The sequence below is a fragment of the Hemibagrus wyckioides genome, linkage group LG20, assembly GCF_019097595.1.
Source record: "Hemibagrus wyckioides isolate EC202008001 linkage group LG20, SWU_Hwy_1.0, whole genome shotgun sequence".
In the NCBI taxonomy this organism is placed as follows: Eukaryota; Metazoa; Chordata; class Actinopteri; order Siluriformes; family Bagridae; genus Hemibagrus; species Hemibagrus wyckioides.
The window spans coordinates 6,327,763-6,350,238 of NC_080729.1; the positions used below are offsets into that span (position 1 = coordinate 6,327,763).

The 22,476-nt window shown below is 41.4% G+C and overlaps 1 protein-coding gene across 1 annotated transcript; it reads left to right on the forward strand.

The window, feature by feature from the left end:
* The first annotated feature begins 705 nt into the window (after positions 1–705).
* On the forward strand, positions 706–21,453 carry bace2 (beta-secretase 2). Its single transcript, XM_058372783.1, has 9 exons — positions 706–1,188; positions 8,845–8,933; positions 10,223–10,439; positions 10,801–10,932; positions 15,596–15,730; positions 16,068–16,169; positions 16,305–16,454; positions 18,933–19,101; positions 20,077–21,453. Exons 1-9 carry the CDS (start codon positions 910–912, stop codon positions 20,319–20,321), a joined length of 1,518 nt encoding a protein of 505 aa, XP_058228766.1. The 5' UTR covers positions 706–909; the 3' UTR covers positions 20,322–21,453.
* The last annotated feature ends 1,023 nt before the right edge of the window (positions 21,454–22,476 follow it).

Below are 22,476 nucleotides of genomic sequence, written 5' to 3' on the forward strand. Positions count from 1 at the left end.
TTTGCTTTTGGGGCACGGTTATGTTCATATTAGAACACCATTGTATGTCGAGACATCAGATAAGATAATGTCATGACGGTGCAGGAAACTACACTGGTGTTCAACTCCACTTCCCGTGACACAGACCAGCCTATAGAACTGGCCGCTGAGGACTACAACAACTAAACTCCATGCTCCACGTCCATGCTCACCTGATTACTAATCACACACACATTCACCTGTATTCAATCACATCCTGGTTCACTCACAGTACAACAGGACATTAGGATCACTCACTCATTGGCCCCCTTTCTGTACAGTTCTTTACCAAGCCCTTGTTATCCCGGGTTGTGACCTTGGCCTGTTTATTGTTTCCTGATTTGGTACAATATATACAATAAAATGGTACAATAAATGCCAGTATTTAATTATTTAATTTAATTTGTATTTTTTATGCAACAAATATAAATTCTACAAGCTTCAAGTAGGATCTAGGAAGATTAATAAAATGATGTGAATAAAGTGAATTCATCATAAATTCGTTCTATTTTGCTTCTCTTGTTAGTCAGTGGTCCTTTTGGTGAGGCAAAACATACTAAAAGCTACATGATCACTGAGAGTAAACTTTACTGATGTGTTTATAATAATACTGAGTCCATAATATCCATAAAGATTTAGAGACAGTACTGGAATGTTCTCGGAATCGTCACATCCGTCATGTGGGAGTTCAGGAAGTTGTCCACTCAGTGCCAACTTTGGAGCTGATCCTTTCGTGTTATTTCCAGTTAAACCAGCCATCACTGATTTCTCGGAAGTGTCAGGAAATAAAAACCATGGGCGAGTCGAACCCGGCACCACTGTGTCTTCTGACCCGAGTTTGATTTTGTTTTGTCCCCCCCTCTACACATTAGCGGTATTTAGTGATTTGTTATGATGCTTTTCCGCAGTTTGCCGCTTCTGTGCCTGTGGTTTTGGAGCTCGCAGTCACTTTACCGAGTCCCTCTGAAGATGTTTAGCGGAAAGTTGGACTCGTCTGTTCTGCTGGAGCTCAGCGCCTTCAGGAGACACCAGAGCGCGTCTGGGAACGGCTTGTCTCTCGCTTCAGATCCTGCGGGAAATGTCAACTTCCTAAACATGGTGGATAATTTAGAAGGGGACGCTGGACGGGGTTATTACTTACAGATGGACATTGGGACCCCAGGACAGACGGTAAGACTTTCTTTCTTTCTTTCTTTCTTTCTTTCTTTCTTTCTTTCCATCCATATCTATCTATCTATCTATCTATCTATCTATCTATCTATCTATCTATCTATCTATCTATCTATCTATCTATCTATCTTTCTTTCTTTCTTTCTTTCTATCTATATCATTTCTTTCTTTCTTTCTTTCTTTCTTTCTTTCTTTCTTTCTTTCTTTCTTTCTTTCTTTCTTTCTTTCCATCCATATCTATCTATCTATCTATCTATCTATCTATCTATCTATCTATCTATCTATCTATCTATCTTTCTTTCTTTCTTTCTTTCTTTCTTTCTTTCTTTCTTTCTATCTATATCATTTCTTTCTTTCTTTCTTTCTTTCTTTCTTTCTTTCTTACTTTGTTTCTTTCTTTCTTTCTTTCTTTCCATCCATAGCTATCTATCTATCTATCTATCTATCTATCTATCTATCTATCTATCTATCTATCTATCTTTCTTTCTTTCTTTCTTTCTTTCTTTCTTTCTTTCTTTCTTTCTATCTATATCATTTCTTTCTTTCTTTCTTTCTTTCTTTCTTTCTTTCTTTCTTTCTTTCTTTCTTTCTTTCCATCCATATCTATCTATCTATCTATCTATCTATCTATCTATCTATCTATCTATCTATCTATCTATCTTTCTTTCTTTCTTTCTTTCTTTCTTTCTTTCTTTCTTTCTTTCTTTCTTTCTTTCTTTCTTTCTTTCTTTCTTTCCATCCATCCATCCATCCATCCATCCATCCATCCATCCATCCATCCATATCTATCTATCTATCTATCTATCTATCTATCTATCTATCTATCTATCTATCTATCTATCTATCTATCTATCTATCTATCTATCTATCATTTCTTTCTTTCTTTCTTGCTTTCTTTCTTGCTCTATCTATCTATCTATCTATCTATCTATCTATCTATCTATCTATCTATCTATCTATCTATCTATCTATCTATTTCTTTCTTTCTTGCTTTCTTGCTTTCTTTCTTGATCTATCTATCTATCTATCTATCTATCTATCTATCTATCTATCTATCTATCTATCTATCTATCAAAGCTAATGATAGCCTCTTTAACAGTGTAAATTCCTCACACTCCCTCAATACATTGTTTTTATTCACCACTGAACTTTCCCCTCTTTACTGGAGAGTTATATTATTCCAGAAATTTCCACCATCTAAACACATTAAGTTCAAACCGACATTCAGGTCCACATGCTTTTGAGTTCTAATTCATCCCAAAGGTGTTCTATCAGGTTGAGGTCAGGACTCTGTGAAGTTCCTCCACACCAAACTCCCTCATCCATGTCTTTATGGACCTTGCTTTGTGCACTGGTGTGCAGTCATGCTGGAACAGGAAGGGGTCATCCCCAAACTGTCCCCACAAAGTTGGTGGCATGAATTTGTCCAAAATGTCTTGGTATGAAGCTGAAGCACTAAGAGTTCCTTTCACTGGAACTAAGGGGCGGAGCCCAACCCCTGAAAAACAACACCTGAGTTCAATGATTTGGAGGGGTGTCCCAAAACTTTTGGCAATATAGAATATATGGCTAGTTATATATATTGATAATTTTTTGTTGTTTTGTTTGTTTGATTGTTTTCATTGCTTAAGGTCCAAATTACACACGGTGTATTTTAATGGTTGCCTCTGAAATCTGAAGTATTGTTAAAGTATAAAGAGACCTGTTTATGTTTTCTCAAATGCAATTTCTAGTTTATTTTAAACACACCGAGTAATCGGTTATTGTAAGATTTATTAGGTGACCGAATGTGTGAAATAACATGAAAGATATTTTATCAGTTGTTCGATGAAGCTCTCAGGTGAGTAACAAAAAATAAAAATAAATAAATATCTGACCAACCAGAGAGATTTCAGATGCCCTGGTTCTCTGAAGCCTCGTATAGACAGGATTTGAATAAGAATTACGAACATGGTTTTGTGGTATTGAGGCTAGCATGGTGCAGCATGTGATTTGAGAGAATATAATTGTCCCCCTTGGGTAACACAAGGCAGACCAAGACTTTCCTTCATATGTGTGTTGTGGGCCTGAAAGCTGGAGCTCACATGAGTTCACATGATTACCAGGCAGGCAGCTGACTGAGATTACGACCAAAGGGAGCAGCAAATGTTCACCAGGAATGGTTTATTCACCCAGCATCTCTCATTGCCTCAGTGTTATGTACTTTCTTCTAGATTATTACTTTTTAATAGAATAATGTGCTTTAACATCACCAAAGATTAAAAACACAGCATGAATATAATATATATATAGACAAAACATTTACTTTCTTTTCCTATGATATGGAAGTATTTCAATATAGTGATATCCTGTAAATTAACCAGCTTTTTTAGAAGAATTTTACATGATTTGTGAAGGATGATGCTGCCACCACCATGCTTCACCACAGGTACAGTGTTCTTCGGGTAAGGGAAAGGGCTTCAACAACACAAGACAATAAGAAAGATTGTTAACCCACGCAGAGAGTGACCAGTACTTGCCAGATATTTCTGCAGCTCTACAGACAAAGTTTTTGCAAAGTTTTATGTCCCGTTCCTTCTAATATAACTGCTAACTTTTGGACATGTGACGGGCATAACATTATGACCACCTGCCTAATATTGTGTTGGTCCCCCTTTTGCTGCCAATACAGCCCTGACCCATCCTGCACTGTGTATTCTGACACCTTTCCATTAGAACCAGCAATTTGAGCAACAGTAGCTCGTCTGTTGGATCGGATCACACGGGCCAGCCTTCGCTCCCCACATGCATCAGTGAGCCTTGTCCGCCCATGACCCTGTCACCGGTTCACCACTGTTCCTTCCTTGGACCACTTTTGATAGATACTGACCACTGCAGACCGGGAACACCTCCACAAGAGCTGCAGTTTTGGAGATGCTCTGATCCAGTGGTCTAGCCATCACAATTTGGCCCTTCGTCAAACTCGCCCAAATCCTTACGCTTGTCCATTTTTCCTGCTTCTAACACATCAACTCTGAGGACAAAATGTTCACTTGCTGTCTAATATATCCCACCCACTAACAGGTGCCATGATGAGGAGATCATCAGTCTCATTCACCTGTTGTCTTCTGAGTGGCCTTCACCTGTGTAAAATTTCTGTGTAAATTTCAACCCGGAAAAAGTGAGGAAGTTGATGATTATCGGACTAAATTTATGCTGTCATTATGGATTACTCTGAGTAGATTAATGGCAAAAAAAATACCAATTTAATAATAGATATATGTATCGTTCATTAAAAATACGGTTTTGCGTGAAAATATTATGATCTCCGACGAAAGCGAAAAATATCATGATTCCTACTTCATCAAGAATCGTGCAGATATAATATATAATAATTATACAAAACGAACATCTATCCAGAAACACTGCTGTTGGAAAGCGTATGCAGGTTTGTGGAAAGCAGGCTGAGTGCAAAGGGAAATGATTCACTGAATCATTTGAAAAGCCGTAAAGGATCTCTAGCACATTCTATTTTAAAAGATTTTAAGTAAAGGCTTATTTATCAGCCATAAGGTTGCTGTACGGTACATAACATAGTTATATATAAACTTGTTCTCTTTGTGACAGAGAGAGCAAAGTCATTCACTCTTCCTTTTCCTCGATTTCCCTCCACGTTATTCCTCAAGACCATGAGCTCAGGCTCCCATGTGATTTTTTTTTTTTTTACAGATCTTGTGATCTCCACGACACGTGAACGCAGTTCAACTAGATCATGATTTGATGATTGCTCCGTCTGTGCTGCTCTGTGTGAAATCTTCATTAACTTGAAGCTTCTCCTCTCGCTCCTCTCATCTCCTCCTCAGATGACTAAGCAGGCTGACCCCGAATGATGCGAGCGTTTAAAACCCAATCCAAGAACCTCAATGGATACATAATTAACGGTACTTATGTTAATTGACACCCGGCTTTTTAAACAAGGCACTAATTGTCGAATCTGTCGAGGTCCGCCGAGGCGGCGGCTGGAGTGGCTCACATCTGCTAATTGTTACAAACAGGTAGCAGATGCATGCACGGTGACAGAGAGCGCCTGCCAATTAGCCGAGGCATCTTGATGCGGGCCCGATTAGCCTAGCGTGCAAAAGCGCTGGAGTGGGAGGATGAAGAGGAGAGGATAGAGAGGGGGATCAGAGGAAGATTAGCTAGGCGAGGAATGGAGATAGCAGCCAAGAGAAGCGGGCTGTATTTGCAATTCCTGTTTACAAGTCCTGGAACGCTAAGCTAAGCATAGCTTTGATTGGACCTGCTTGTGTCCGGTCTAAATGCGAAATTAGGCTTTAAGTAGGCTGAAAGAGGTCACTGGCGTTCATATACAGTGGATTGCAAAACTATTAAAGCCCATATTCTACTTGTTTATTTTATTGCAAACTTGTGTTCTCCTGAACAGTGAATTTTTCAAAGTCAAAATCATATTATTGATCACGTTGGACAAAATGCCGCTCGCATAAGTATTTAACCTGCAGGATTCCAGATGAAAGACGTTGTCTTAAGGACACAGTTGACTTATAAGTGGCCTTGATCGATGAAATATTCAGAGAGCTCCCATTTTCTGGAACCTCTCTGGAACTTTCTGAAATGCTAGACTTTGGATTCGATGAGCATATTATGATCACGGTAAAAGTTTTTAGGTAATGTATCCAGCTGAGAGTATTCACTGAAGTAACAGTGAGACTTAAACATAAGCTGATCTTGGTTATTACAAATATGTAGGGAATTCATTTGGCACCATCCGCAAAATCGAAACCACTTTTTGCTTCCAAAAAAAATTGGAATTTGCGGCTGTTTTGGTGCTTCCCATGTTTTCCCAGCATTGAATTTCTTTGTCATGTTACGCTCCAGAGTACTGGTTAAAAGCTCCTCTTAAACTAGACACAGAGTACGTTAAGAATTTGTAGTGTTTCTTTAGTATTTTTTGTTTTTACCTAGCCTACTAGGGGCGATATTCAATACACAAATGTTTCTATCTTCGAAGTAAATGATGATATCAAGCCCATTTCTGCTCTCTGAGATGCCCCAAGTACTTGTTCATAATCATAAACTTCAACCACTGATAATTCAGTGTAAGGATATCCAACAGAAGGAAATGCATCTCACTCTGAGTCCCGACTCATTTTATATCAGACTTATGGCTGTATTTGGCTAAGCAGTGGTTTGGGTGGCTCGCCAATGTATTAGATTTCTCTAAAAGATGAAATAAGTAAGCTTGACCAGAGTTCTTGTGGAGAGAAGAATTTATTGAAGGTAGCAGTGTAGCGATGTTAGCTGGTCGGTCTTCAAAATATCTTAATCCAGTGATCTGTCTGTGAGACAGATCTTTATACAAGAATACAGAACTGTAAGGACCTCCTGTCCTCGATACACAAAACTGAATGTCCTTTGTGTGTGTTGTCTGGCCCACACCCATAACATAATCTTTCACGGCCATAAAACACTTTATCTGTTTATACTGATTGAAAATGTCTGACAAGTTGATTTGCATGTCACCGGTGTAATGGAACGCCTGTTGGAACGCAACAGGCGTTCCATTATCGCTTGGTGGTGGTTCCAAGGGGTGGCGGTGGTGGTTCTAAGGGGCGGTGGTGGCTCAAGTGGTTAAGGCTTTGGGTCGTTGACTGGAAGATTGGGGGTTCAAGCCCCAGCACTGCCAAGTTGCCACTGTTGGGCCCTTGAGCAAGGTCTTTAACCCTTTCTGTTCCAGGGGTGCTGTATCATGGCTGACCCTGCGCTCTGACCCCAACCTCCAAGGATGGGATATGCGAAGAAAGAATTTCACTGTGCTGTAATGTATATGTGACAAATAAGGGTTAAAAGGCTTCAGAACACACACATTTGCAGAGCAGAGCGTTTGTTAGGCACGAGTGCACAGAGATGGAAACCTGAGCCTCGTCCGTTTAAAGTTCAACCCGGAAAAGGTGGGAAATTAACCCGTACCGGATTAAAATTCCTCGATCGGCTGAAACGCGTATACATGCCAAAACAATGAGCTTTGAACTTTTCTAGATTCATCACTACTGTACATCTTAAACGCTTGGTTTCCTTTTACATACCAGTTTCAACTTCAAACTAAGGAAACCAATTAAAAAAAAAAACACACAAGCAAACAGCTGCAGGGTTATTAAAAAACTAATTTATGAAGAGAAGACAGTGTAGATAAACAAATGTTCTTCATTACGTCACCTCAGTCGCTTGAATAAAATCAGCATTTTTATTTTCCCTCTCCGTATGGTTTGATTGAGATAATAAGCCATTAAAATGAATGGCGGCGTTGAAGTGCTTAACTGATTTGAAATGGGACAATGGGAGATGTTGGCGGCATAGCGGAGCCCAGAGTCAGTAGGTTTATTATGATGGAGTTAACGATGAGGAATGTCTGTAATGGCCCCTCTGCCCACTCGGCAAGATGGCACTGCTCCGTTATCTCATTAGTTCTCCCTCGTTGAGCTGGTGCTCAGACAACATTATTCTGACTGCTGTGGCTTGCTCGCACGCGGCTGCCAAAACAGGAGCATATGTGTGTGTGTGTGTGTGTCTCTGTGTGTGTGTGTGTAGGGGGGGAGAGAGAGAGAGAGAGAGAGAGGGCTGTGCCAGCAGAGTCCCTGAATGGGATTTTCACAGTAGCTTGATGGTTAGTGTGTTGGAAAATTTGAGCTGGGTTTAGATCATTAGACTTGTGTTTGTGTGTGTGTGTGTGTGTGTGCCTGTTTTTGTATCTAGGTGTGGATCTAACGTCTCCACAGGGATAGGGATATCTGACCCTTCTGAATTTATGAGGGAAACAAGGAAAACTTTTTTATTTCTTCCCCCAATACTGCAACTTTTATTTCAAATATAAAAGTACCACAATGCATACAAGGTTGCTCATAAATGTAATGTCCTGATTATTGAGTTGTAAATACACTATATTGGCAAAAGTTTTGGGACACCTCTGCAAATAATTGAAATCAAGTGTTGTTTTTCAGGGGTTGGGCTCGGCCCCTTAGTTCCAGTAAAAGGAACTCTTCATGCTTCAGCTTCATACCAAGACAATTTCATCCTCCCAACTTTGTGGGAACAGTTTGGGGATGACCCCTTCCTGTTCCAACATGACTGTGCACCAGTGCACAAAGCAAAGTCTTGACCTCAACCCGATAGAACACCTTTGTGATGAATTACAGTGGAGACTGTGAGCCAGACCTTCTCGTCCAACATCAGTGCCTGACCTCACAAATGCTCTTCTAGAGGAATGGTCATAAACACCTTGTGGAAAGCCTTCCCGGAAGAGTTGAAGCTGTTCTAGCTGCAAAGGGGTGAGCCAACGCCATATTACATTCATGTGAAGGCTGTCGTCCCAAAACTTTTGGCAATATAGTGCATCACATGCGGCACTGTACATATTGCATACAATATTGAACCATTAGAGACATATTGCATGTTAAATAAATGACATACAAGTACTGTTACCCATGCATACACATGACTGATTCCCACACTTTTGAGTGATAGATCTTTTGTAAACATCCGGGTTCACTCTGAACTTTTCCTGACAGCTCAGCTAAGATAGGAATCTCTAGGCAGGAGTCGAGTCAGGAAATGATTCATTATATTCATTATAATGCTCACTTTTTGTTTTTGTGCTTTCAGCTGAATATCTTGGTGGACACTGGAAGCAGTAACTTCGCTGTAGCGGCTGCACCACATATCTACGTCACAGCATACTTCAACAGAGCTCTGTAAGATCATGACTCTACTCCTCAGCTTGTTGTTATCACGGTTATAAATCGTGCGTGAAACTGATACTGATACTCTTTCAGATATTCAAATATTCCTGGAACTACATTTCATTAAACCAGTGAGTGCCCCAGCATGAGTTTGACCATAAACACACGCTCTACTTTGGAGTTTGATAGTTGCACCAAATGATCTAACTAAAAACTTAAAGAACATACACTGAACAGGCATAACATTATGACCACCGACAGGTGAAGTGAATAACACTGATGATCTCCTCATCATGGCACCTGTTAGTGGGTGGGATATATTAGGCAGCAAGTGAACATTTTGTCCTCAAAGTTGATGTGTTAGAAGCAGGAAAAATGGACAAGCGTAAGGATTTGAGCGAGTTTGACGAAGGGCCAAATTGTGATGGCTAGACCACTGGATCAGAGCATCTCCAAAACTGCAGCTCTTGTGGAGGTGTTCCCGGTCTGCAGTGGTCAGTATCTATCAAAAGTGGTCCAAGGAAGGAACAGTGGAGACCCGGTGACAGGGTCACGGGCGGCCAAGGCTCATTGATGCATGTGTGGAGCAAAGGCTGGCCCGTGTGATCCGATCCAACAGACGTGCTACTGTTGCTCAAACTGCTGGTTAATGCTGGTTCTCATAGAAAGGTGTCAGAATACACAGTGCATGACGGGTCAGGGCTGTTTTGGCAGCAAAAGGGGGACCAACACAATATTAGGCAGGTGGTCATAATGTTATGCCTGGGAAGTAAACAGAACATACAGTTAGGGTGCTCTCATACCTTTCCCAAAACGGAAACGGAGGAAAATTCCTCGGCTGACGAGAAAAAGTAAACAAAGCTTGGTCAAGTGTGTGTAGAAATCACCTAAACGAGTTAAATAATTAACATGTATATAAACCACATATGTATCATATTTTATTTTTTATTCTTTCTTTTGATTTGTCAATAACAAATAATCCATATTTAACATCTATCCATATATAACAGAAGGCATTTGGTTCACTTTGTACCATGGGAACTCAGATTTAAAAAGAAAAATAAGACAAATCCAATGCAATTGTTTGAACTGTTTTCTCACTACAGCTGTGGTAGAATTTTTCTTTAAGCAGACTGAGAACACACTTCACTTGATCCACACACAGTCACATTGTTCTCACACACCAGCTGTACAAGCTGTAAATGTAAATGCACCCTCAGGCACATTTATGCTATGTTGATGGATATTTGTAAGAAATCAGCAGAAGCTCTAATCTGAAGCCTGTATAATCTGCTCCTCAGCTCCAGTACGTATAGAACAAGTGGCAAGTCTGTGTCAGTCAGGTACACTCAAGGTGACTGGCAGGGTGAGCTGGGCTCTGACCTTATAAAGATCCCTCATGGCCCCAACGGCACCATCTCGATCAACATCGCTGCTATCTTAACCTCAGATGGCTTCTTCCTCCCTGGCATCAACTGGCAGGGCATCCTGGGACTGGCCTACCCCTTACTAGCTCGGGTAAGGCAAATGACGGAAGTGTTGTTCTGTGGAAGTTTGATATGGATGTGGTGGTGTGTTTGTTTAAGCGCAGCCTGGTCTGTGAGATGACGTGGTAAAAACGAGCTGCTACAAGGCGTGGCTGATGTTTTAGTGTTAAATTACAGATTCATAACCTGCACCATTACAGACTTCGGCACAAGATGAGAAGACACGAGTTACTACTGCTGCTTGGTTGAAAGTCTATCATAATAAATAAATCCATTTGTGTCATTATATTTCCACTACATGCAGCAGATTTTGCTGAACGATAATTACACATAAATACACGTTGAATTGAATCAAATTGAATCAAAACACTCTTTGCTGTTCTTTCTCTCAGCCAGACCCATCTGTGGAGCCCTTCTTTGACTCTCTAGTGAAGCAGACTGGCATCCCAGATGTTTTCTCTCTCCAGATGTGCGGAGCGGGAATCTCCACCAGCCCCGCCACTAACCCAGCAGATGGGAGTTTGGTGAGTTTTAGCTGTTTTGCTCATCCATGCAAGTACATGCTTGCTGTATTTACACTGATCTGCAACAGCCGGTGCAGCTGCGAACAGCTGGCACCATTCCAAGCTAAGCCTGTAAAGAACTCTAATATCTAACATCGAAATGACCAACAGTGGACAAATTCACTCGCTCAGGACAAGCAGACTTCAATTCATATTTGCTTGGTCAAGTCGGATAAATGACTGGAAAATAATCTCCATACAGATGTAGGTAAAAGTCTTAATCTGATATGCAGCTACATGTAAACTCATTCCATATCCCTCCACCGGCTCAACTATATACGTCGAATGCGGCGTGATCCGCAGACAAAGGAACGTCTTTTCTTTTTTTTCTAGCCGTAGGTTATATTGATGTGACGGGATATCTTTGCAAAGGAGCATAAAATATATGCGTTAAAAGTCACCATATACAGACGTCTCCTTTCAAAAGTGCCCTAGCTAATTTTCTAATCTATCTATCTATCTATCTATCTATCTATCTATCTATCTATCTATCTATCTATCTATCTATCTATCTATCTATCTATCGGACTGGGTGACAAATTAGGGGTTCGTCAAATGTCTATGGAAGAGGTGGGGCTTTAACCCTTATTGAAGATAGTGACAGATTCTGGTGTCCTGACTGAGGGTGAGCTTTCATTCCACCACTGAGGGTCAGCTTTGTTGTGCCTGATGACATCGGCATTAAAAAGAGTCCTTTTTGAAGACCCCATCCTGGACGCACGTGATGAGCGAGCTAGTTTTTCTGTGTAGGTAAATGTTTAGCTGCTGAAATGCTTAATGGCAGATTCTTTAGTACATTTAGATAGGCTAGAGCTTTAATCTAGCTGCTAAGCCATACATGTTTTGGAATTTCGGGACAATCCCTTGATATAAGGCTGAAATCCACCCTGAATGACTTGAATCAGGGATCAGATCACCTTCCAAAACGAATACGATCCAAATATCACAGTGAACAAGCCGAGACTCTGCTGTAACTCAGAGTATCTGTGTCATATAGCTATAATGCATGCCGTTCGCCTGGAACACTGGATTTCGCATTAATTTGATGTTGCTGAAAAATGGTATGGTAGCTTTTTAGGAGCTAACAGTTTCACGGAAGATCAGGGGTTCGAGCCCCAGCACTGCCAAGCTGCCACTGTTGGGCAATTGAGCAAGGCCCTTAACCCTCTTTGCTCCAGTGGTGCTGTATCATAGCTGCCCCTGCGCTCTGACCCCGACTTTCCTCAGTTGCAATACGCGAAGAAAAGAATTCCACTGTGCTGTAATGTATGTGTGGCGATAATAAAGCCTTCTTCTTTAAATTCTGCATGCACTACACAGCTGATTTGCATTTGATGACCGCCAAAAAAATCCAGAAAAAGGTGTCCAAGCCAACTCCAGGCCAGAAATCCCTCACACCCGTTTCTCACTCTTTATTACTGATCTTGTTTGTCTTTAATTTATGGATTTTTCTTGGCTTGCTTTTTTGTGTCATATTATAATATTTAGATAATGGCATCACTATGAATTAAGAGTGTTTAATTCAATTTGTGTGTGTGTGTGTTATAAGCTATTTAAATTTGCCAGCGTAACCTGTGTATAAAAGCTGATAACAACCGTATGGTAACTTCTCACGATTTGGCTTATGATTTAAAGCTGAGGTTTTTATGAATTAGACTATTAATGCATAGATTTAAACACACCCAGAAACACAAGTAGGATACGAAGTTATGGGATTTGCATGAATACCACATTTCTGGTGTAAATGCTCCTACAAACAAATTAGAAAATAAATGTATTTGTATAGAAAACGAGGTCGACAGTGAGGGAGTGTTTAAACAAGAGAAATGGATGTATTTCATTTGTTCAGATTTCAGTGTGAGTAATTTAATAGCTATTCGTTTGAGAACTATTAAAACGTTACAGGTTTACATAAGACAAACATTGCAAAATTGTATAATTAAAAACAAGAGACAAGCTAAAATAATCTGGAGCCTCCTGAAGATCTGGCACCAAGATACTGTGCTGTTTCTAGCTATAAGTAGCTGCTTGGGCCCCAAGCCACCAGAGGTCCCCAGAGGCAACCTGCTGTCAAAAAAAAGGAATAAAACACAGGGATGTGTACGTATATACAGTGTTAAAATATTTTTTACTTAATTTTGTACATCAACCATTCCTCCTCCTCCTCCTCATCATGCCTTGTTTTCAAGTCAATAATGAACTCAGAAACTACACTGACCTACTAGTTCCTCAAGGTTGCTGTTGTAGAAAGGACATTATCAACATTTATATTATTTACTCACCCAAATGAGGATGAGGTTCCCTTCTGAGCCTGGTTCCTCTTGAGGTTTCTCCCTCATATCATCACAGGGAGTTTTTTTTCCTTGCCACTGTCACATTACGCTTGCTCATTAGGGATAAAATCGTAACTTAACTTTAAACTTTATCATTTTTAGACTTCTGTAAAGCTGCTTTGAGGCAATTGTTAAAAGCGCTACACAAATAATTGAAAACATTTCTTATACTGACCTTTTTTTTTTTTTTTTACGCTGACCAGAACAGCTGGCACAGCTGGCAGCATTCTGCACGATCCCAACCCGAAGCAGCGTAAGCAGAGCGTCTCCACGCCACACGATTCCTCCAGGCCAGGTTCAAACACTAATAAGCCATGAGTGGGTTGGATTTTATCACAAGGATCAAATTATCCTGCTGCCCGAAATCATATAAACTAAAAGCCCTCAAGGGCAGATGAGATTCACCAGCTGCATCTTAAAGAAACATGAGAGCTTGCCGAGTCCCCATGTGCCTTAGTGCAGCTCCACGACACACACACACACGCATACACACACACACACACACAGAGGAGAGTGCATCTCGTTAGTGAGTGGCTAATTAAGCTACAGAGGGCCTCCAGCTGAGCGCACGGTCTGTTAGCAATATGGAAGTGTTTAAAGTGGAGGCGGCTGTTTCACCTGTTGAGACGAGCAGATGGATGATATGAATCTGTGCTCTAGTTTGTTTCCCCTCCCACCTCGCCGAAATATCTCTCTATCTCTCTCTCGCTACGACGATCACGGAATATAGAACAAAAAGAACCTCTCGAGTCTCTCCTGTTTCGCCTTGATCCAATTTGCTTTTTAACTCTTCCATACCCGCAATTGTCCGTCTCGTCTCACCTGATCCTAACATTCCATACAAACGCAGCAATGAAATGGTTACCCCATGTGTCTAAATTATTCGTCACTCATTTAGCAAATGAAATGATCAGTCATGACATGCGCCGTTTCTTCATTTAATAGAAGTTTTCTGTGGACACCTGCATGACTGCATGAAAATCTCCAGCAGATTCACTTACACTGTGTTTTAATTTCCCCCTCTGGAGGGAAGAAACAGCTCCATATCGCTGATGCTCCCACCACCGTGCTTCACAGTGTTATTGTCTCTAAACATGAGCTGAATTACTGTTCTATTTTTGTGCATCACTCAGGTGGAGTTAATATGCTTACAATTCTCCATGAAACTGATGGATCCCACTGCTCTCTCCCACTGCTGTCTACCCGGCTTTTTCTCGTCCCTTCCGTATCATTAGTCTGGGAGCATGTCTGTGGACGATTCCTTGTGGTTCCATGAACATTCAGCATTTTCATCCACATAAATATTTGGACATCGGAAAAGTCTTACATAATGAATATGAGCTCCCTACTGCATTTTAGTGCATTACAGTATAGCGCAGTAGACAGTATGAAGCTTCCTGGTGGTCCAGCGGCAGGATCCCGTGCTCTCATTGCTGTGGCCCGGGTTCGATTCCCGGGTACCGAGCTAACCCAGCCACTGAAGAGTTAACTCTCGGTGCCAGGTCCCAAGCCCCGATTGCGTCAGGAAGGGTATCTGTGCCAAATCGTAACATGCTGACCAAATGATCCGCTGTGGTGACCCCTGAACAGGGAGCAGCTGAAAGAACAACATAGTGTACAGTATAGAGTTGAATAGTTATTGGGTTTAATTGGAAATATCTTGAGCTTGTGTTAATCATAGGCCTTATTTCAGGCATTCTGTGTTCGATACAGAACATTTTGTGGCTTCAGGTTTTCTAGGTATTTAACTCATATTTATTACTCCGGTGTTTATAATGTTTATAATTTACAAACACAATCTCCGGTGTCACCCAGATAAGGATGAGGTTCCCTTTGGTGTCTGGTTCCTCTCGAGGTTTCTTCCTCTTAACATCTAAGGTCGCCACAGTCGCCTCAGGCTTGCTCACTAGGGATGATTTTGCCTAACTTGGACTTTTGCACTGTGTTTCTTATGTTCTGTAAAGCTGCTTGGAGACAATGTCCATTGTTAAAAGCGCTATACAAATTAAATTGAATCGAATTATTTCATTCCGAATCCAGTCGTGTAGTAGACAGTATCGTGTTGAAGAGTTATTGGTTTTAATTAATATAAATAATACATGTATTTTTGTACTATGTAATAATTCAAAATGAAGAGAGTTAAAAATACATTATGGTCCTTCAACAGATCACAAAAACGCTGATGTTGATACCCGAGCTGTGCCTTTTATCACTTCCATGATTTGTTTTAAAAAGGGAATCTGTAAATAAGTCCTTTTTTATTGTCGTTTCTGTTCTCTCGCACGTTTAAGATCATGGGAGGACTCGAACCGACGTTGTACCGCGGCTCAATGTGGTATACACCCATCCTGCAAGAGTGGTACTATCAAGTTGAGGTCTTGAAACTGGAAGTTGCAGGCGAGAATCTAAACCTGGACTGCAGGGAGGTATCTCACTTTATTTACTTTTCACCATATATGCTGGGTTTCTTCTCTTTCTCCATGCAGCACAGCTGGGTTTGTTCTTGTTCCTGAACTAATCCAGCTATCCGTTTTGAAAGCATAAGGGGAAAAACCAGATTATGTGACCTTATAAAAACTTTCCTTGGAGATACTTCTGAAAGGATTGGCTAGGATTGTTTTCTCCAAGGCTACAGAGACAGAAAAAAAACAGACCCACTGTATTGAATTTCCTGTTAAGTTAATGTGAGAACTTTGTGTGTTTATGAAAGCCTGAAGGCTGCTTTTAGTCCTTGACTGACTTCTGTATGCATTTTGTTTTCAGTATAATTCAGATAAAGCCATCGTGGACAGCGGGACAACGTTACTGCGTCTCCCTGAGAAAGTGTTCGACGCCGTCGTGGAGGCCATCACGCAGTTGTCAATAGTACGGCCGTGGTTATTTATTTATCCTCGAGGTTTAGTCATTACTAGTGTTGGAACAGCTTTCTGTAAAATTGGTGTTGCTGCTTTAAAAGCCCGTGTGCTTCACACGTATAAAACACATCCTCTTCTGCTCCAGATCCAAGACTTCTCCTCCGGCTTCTTCTCTGGGACCAAGCTGGCTTGCTGGGTGAAAGGCGAGTCACCGTGGGGATTCTTCCCTAAAATCTCAATCTACCTCAGAGCAACCAACACTAGCCAGTCTTTTCGCCTCACGATTCTTCCACAGGTCAGAGTCATGCTGGCAGAATACAAAAAAATTCTCTTCTTATCATTTCTGCTGCTTCATAGTGTCAGCTTACAACTTTACATTTACGATGTTAAATACCGAATAACACTGCAGCAGGGCCTTTTTTGTTGATGTAATCATCTTTAGTCTTTATGAATTCTCAAAAAATCTCAAAAAAAATACTAGCACTACGTAGCAGTGTGAGCTAAATGAGGCTGAAATTGTCTGAATCAAAAGGATGTGGAATCAGCTTTTCTTGTGTTTTCAAACTTAATACTGAGTAGGTTACACATTTTGCTCACAGTTGAAGAAGTATTTGTGTCACGTATACAGTGATCAGGCATAACATTATGACCACCGACAGGTGGATTGAATAACACTGATGATCTCCTCATCGTGGCACCTGTTGGGATATATTAGGCAGGAAGTGTAAGGAAAATGGAAATTTATATATATTAGGAAAATGGGCAAGTGTAAGGATTTGGGCGAGTTTGACGAAGGGCCAAAATGTGATGGCTGGACCACTGGATCAGAGCATCTCCAAAACTGCAGCTCTTGTGGGGTGTTCCTGGTCTGCAGTGGTCAGTATCTATCAAAAGTGGTCCAAGGAAGGAACAGTGGTGAACAGGCGACAGGGTCGTGGGTGGTCAAAGCTCATTGATACACGTGGGGAGCGAAGGCTGGCCCGTGTGATCCGATCCAACAGAGGAGCTACTGTCGCTCAAATTGCTGAAGAGGTTAATGCTGGCTCTGATACACAGTGTATTGCAGTTTGTTGTGTTTTGGGAGCAAAAGGGGGACCCACACAATATTAGGCAGGTGGTCATAATGTTATGACTGATCGGTGTACATCACAGTACAGTGATTATTTTTCTCGAATCTCCGCTTGGTAGGAATTTTGGGGTTAGAGTACAGGGACAGCCATAATACAACGCCCCTGGAGCAGAGAGGAATAAAGGCCCAAAAGTACCGGGGCTTACCTTCTGATTAGTAACCAGAGCCTTAAGCATAGCCGTGGATATTTAAGAAGAATATAAAGCACTGATAAACAAAGGACACCATAATATGCTTATTTTATTTTCCATTTCTGCTGAAAATCCGGTAACGCTCTGTTAAATCAAATAAAGATTTGAACCTGCGTATCTAACAAAAATGTGTCTTCGGTGTAATCTCGTGGTCAGTAATGGTCAAATGCCATAAAAACCGAAACATCTCTAGGCAACAGTAGGTCACTGATTCTGTACTATGATGCTTCTAAACTCCACTGAAGTACATCCTCATCATTACTACTTAGTCAAGAACACATTTGTGCTGAGCTCTGCTAAAACTATGGGAAATCTAGCTTTTTCCAGAAGCCACGTAAGCTCAACTTGTTTGTTTTTATTGCACACCAGACGGCATGCGACTGAATGATCAAGATTAATCATTTACAGCTCCACCTTAAAGATTAACCGAACTAAATGGGCTGTGTGGTAGATGATTTAAAAGACGGCACTGCTGTGCCAAGCGCCGGCAGACCTGCGATCGTGGATAAGTGGAAGACTGAAAGAATCCTCTCATGTTTTAAACAGCAGTCTGTGAAGCGCCATATGCTCGCAAGCTTAAGTACCTCTGTAGCGCAGGAGGACTAAAAAAAAAAACAGTGATGTTTCCTCGCTGAACAGATGATGATGATGATGAATGATCATCATGATTAAACTGCACTAGAGACGAAATTGCACGAGATTAGGATTTGGATTATGAAGGCTGAAGAATTAAAGCAATAGCTGGGTCATCTTAATTTACTCCTTTAAAAGTAATTCACGCTAGAATAAAGAAATAATGAAAGATATTATGTCTTTGTGTATAACAGTCCCGAGATAAAGCGCTGGTGGTTTTGCACACTTGCTTGTTTGTTCCTGGCTTCCCCACAGCGCTGGTCTGCTTTCAGACACTTGATTCTACTGAACCCCACTGCAACCCCGGCTCTCATCTTGCGTCATCACAATCGTGCATGAAGAACACAACGTGACTCACAGTATTTTCATATTATTTTGGCTCTATTAAGTGCAGTAAGGCATCTCACATCACACAGTCCCACGACGTTCCCCTGTCACTCGTGCTACATGTATTTTGAGGATGATGTCATCAGCTAAAACACACACAGGTTACTTTACTTCCTGAGCAAGTGCGGACTCGGAAGTACAGGAATCATGGATCAGTTCCAAGTGCAACTCGCACCACAGTCTACGGTGATCTTCTCTGTCCAAATATCAACTTTCACAGGACTTTTCACGTGAACTGTGATCCGATTCAGACTAAACTGCCAGAGTGACAACTTCCTTTTGCCCATTGTGAACAAAAGCATGTCCAGAAAGCTCTCACTAAAGCCTTATTCATGTAGTCCTAGCTTATAACCTTTTTTGTCTAACATTGTCACCAGTATGTCATAATGTGCTTTATGAATATTGAGGTTTAATTATCATTGTCTGTCCTCAGCTCTACATCCAGCTGGTCGCAGACATTGATGGCACACTCGACTGCTTCCGATTCGGCATCTCCTCCTCCACCAATGGGCTGGTGATTGGCGCAACCGTCATGGAAGGCTTCTATGTGGCTTTCGACCGCGCCCACAAGCAAGTCGGCTTCGCCGTGAGCACCTGCGCAGGTCAGGACGTTCAGTTCCATTAATCTTACGTTTTAGGTACTAAAACGTGATCTCTGATCCATGTGAGTAGCGAAGGCTGGCCCGTGTGATCCGATCCAACAGGCGAGCTACTGTTGTTCAAATTGCTGAAGAAGTTAATGCTGGTTCTGATAGAAAGGTGTCAGAATACACAGTGCAGGACGGGTCAGGGCCAGGTTTTGGTGACAAAAGGGGGACCAACACAATATTAAGCAGGTGGTCATAATGTTATGCCTGGACAGTGTATTTACAATAGCATTAACATCATTTTCTGATAGTGTCTGATGATTCGTTCAATGTCATGAAAAAGATCTGAGTAAAAATAGCAGGAATAGTCAACAGATATTTAGTAATACGGACCTTGAAAAATGCGCGAGTGTAATTCAATGGATTGTTATTTTATGTCTTCTGTAAACGCACACTGCATCGCTCTCTGCAGGTATTTCTTGAGATAATGTGTACATAAATTCAGTGCGCCCATTTAAATATTACTCACTTAGCAGTTGTGAGATATAAAGTCCCAATTACAGAGCTGCAAACGCTCATGCGTTTAATGCCGTAACAAACAAATAGCCTGGAAGATGAGCTTCCTGTTTCAGGCACCTGAGCTTTTTGTCCACTCCTGAATAAACACTAATGTAAACATATTCCTAATTCTGTTAATTTAGACAATTCATCCAGAGTTGTCCATCCATCCATCCATCGTCTATACCCGCTTATTTCTAATTAGGATCACGGGGGTCTGCTGGAGCCTATCCCAGCGCACATAGGGCGAAAGGCAGGGGTCCGGGGTTGTCCTGGCTCCTTATACTGGAGAGAAATGCAGCAGAACCTGCAACAAATCCTGCACAAACAGGACAGCTAACAGTACTATTCTTTACAAGAAAAAAAATGTAAAGGGTGTAAATGGCCAACACGTATGAAATGTTTCTAACTTTCTTTTTCACCCTCCTCCAGAAAGTAACGGCGTTCCCGTGGCAGAGATAACCGGCCCCTTCCTAGCTGAGGGTGTGGCGTCAGGCTGTGTGGGCAGCCTTGGATTTCAGGAGCCTTTAATGTGGGTGGTGGCCTACTCTCTGATGGCGCTGTGTGCCCTGGTACTGCTCATCCTCCTGGTTCTGATCGTTTTGCCGTGCCGGCGGCGGCGACGGGACGGAGAGATCACAGACGAGTCCTCGCTAGTACGCAATCGCATCAAATGATGCTGCGCCTAAAACTCAGCCCGAAAAATTGGACTGGTCAGGCCTCGGGCTGGGGACATACACGAGGGATATTTTCCCTCTGACTGAAATCAGGTTCCTGTTTGTTTATTAGAAGACTCCTAAGAGGTTAAACCTCGACTACTACTGAAATGGGTTTCTGGATTTTTTTCACCAAACTGTTGTTTTTCTGTGTTATTATTTTATACATGTATGAAAGGTAACATCATTTGCCACTAATATGTTCGTTAGGTTAGGAGTGTAGGTGAGTTATGAATAGGTTGAAGCATAGGAGAGCAGAAAAGTGGCGCTTGTAGCGTCGCCGCATCACAGCTCCATGATCCACGGTTCGATCACGAGGTCGCCTTACTGTTTAACATTTCCGTATGGGTTTCCTTTAACTTCCCCAAAATAAAAAAACATGCCAGTAGGTGGATTAAAGACTAAATTGCACCAAGAAGTCAATGAGTGAGTGCCTGGTGTCCTGTACATGGTGTAACCCCTCCCACCTCACATCAGTGTTCCCGGGATAGGCTCCGGATCCACTGCGACTCCGACCAGGATATAAAGAGCTTAAGGAACGAGACATAGGACGTCACAATGAAGGAAATGATGTGTGAAAATTGTGTTCTAAAGGAAGCTGATTCATCTCCGTTTTAAATAACGACTATTTAAAATAATTATTCGTTCATTTTTAGTTGACTGTAAACTATAATACACAATAAAAAATACATAGTTTTTCATCATGAATCAGAAATGACTGAAGGTTGCAAATGATGTACAACTAAGTGGAACTGAATCCAAGACGAACTGATGCCAAAGCAGCCGACGTGAAGGTTTAGTTACTATTTCAATCCATCCGTGAGACGTTACTGTATGTTAATGATGATGTTCCTGAGATGAAATATGTTTATCATCTTCTGTACAATACATTACACCAAGCTCAACATGAATGATTTAAAACGACTATTACTACTATTGAGTACTTGATTGTCTGATGATGAAACATCATATACTGTGTAAATATGACACACAAACACTGTACAGTGCCAAATGAGAAGAATTTCATATAGAATCATATCTTTATGAATGGGTTTTTTTCCACCTACTCAAAATGTTAATTAAATATTGAATAAGAAGAAGTACATGGTGTTAATGCTTCATACCCTTGCTCAGATTGTTTTTTACCAGTGACATGTTTTTCTTACAGGGCTTCTCTGAGTCCCAGCTGCAATAATAATAATAATAATAATAATAATAATAATAATAAGTAAAATAGTTTCTTTAGCAGTTCTTTGAATGGTTGATGGTTGAGGTAGGGATGCACCTTTGTACAAGTACGATAAAAATTTTCTTTTTTTGGGGGGGGGGGGTAAAATTGGTATTTAAGCAGTCTTTAACAATAGCTGTGTGAGTCCCTCATGCTGAGTTTTATATCGTGGTTAAACTGTGTCCTTAATAGAGAGTGTGAGGACGGCCACCCTGAGTGTGCAGAGCAGTAGCCGTGAGCTACGTGCACAAGGTGCTGTGACTCGAACCCCTGACTTACAACAGGGGATGGTGGTGAGTTAGTGGAAAGCAAGCACTCGGTGCTCGCAGGAGTGAGGTATACATGAGTGGATGGTACACCTTTGGACTGCAGTCGATACAAAACCTTTAGCACCATCAGTGAACAGACTTCATGTTAAAGCTAGAATGATTATATTATTGTACCTTTTGACCATATAGTACAAAGTTGTTATAAGTGAGGATGAAGGGGTGCGAGGAATGAGGGTTAGTGCATTAGATCAGAGTTCAGAAGGAAGGAAGCTATTCCTGATCCAGCTGGTGTGACAGTACCCAGATAGCAAAATAGATCTGGCCCACATACTACAAAGGATGACGGCCCTTTGGTGGTCCATGTCTGGTTTGCCAGAGGTGGGCCAGCACAGGGCCAGCACTGTGCCACACCACATAAACCAAACCATAACCGGGCCACATCTGGCATGCCATCATATAAACAGTGTCATCACTGCCAGACCTGGTCCGCATCTGGTTCACATACCACTTGCCATGCCAGAAGTCAGCCAGCAGTGCCGGCTCAATGCCAGATCTGGCCCAGACCCGTCTGCTACGTAGATACCTGCTCCTGTAGTGCTTCCCTGAAGGGAGGTGATGA

Excerpts from the sequence above, each read along its gene's own strand:
- bace2 (XM_058372783.1), top strand. The coding sequence starts at position 910 with ATGATGCTTTTCCGCAGTTTGCCGCTTCTGTGCCTGTGGTTTTGGAGC. Across the intron at positions 8,934-10,222 it reads GCATACTTCAACAGAGCTCT|CTCCAGTACGTATAGAACAA; the intron begins GTAAGATCATGA and ends TCTGCTCCTCAG. Across the intron at positions 10,440-10,800 it reads CCTACCCCTTACTAGCTCGG|CCAGACCCATCTGTGGAGCC; the intron begins GTAAGGCAAATG and ends TCTTTCTCTCAG.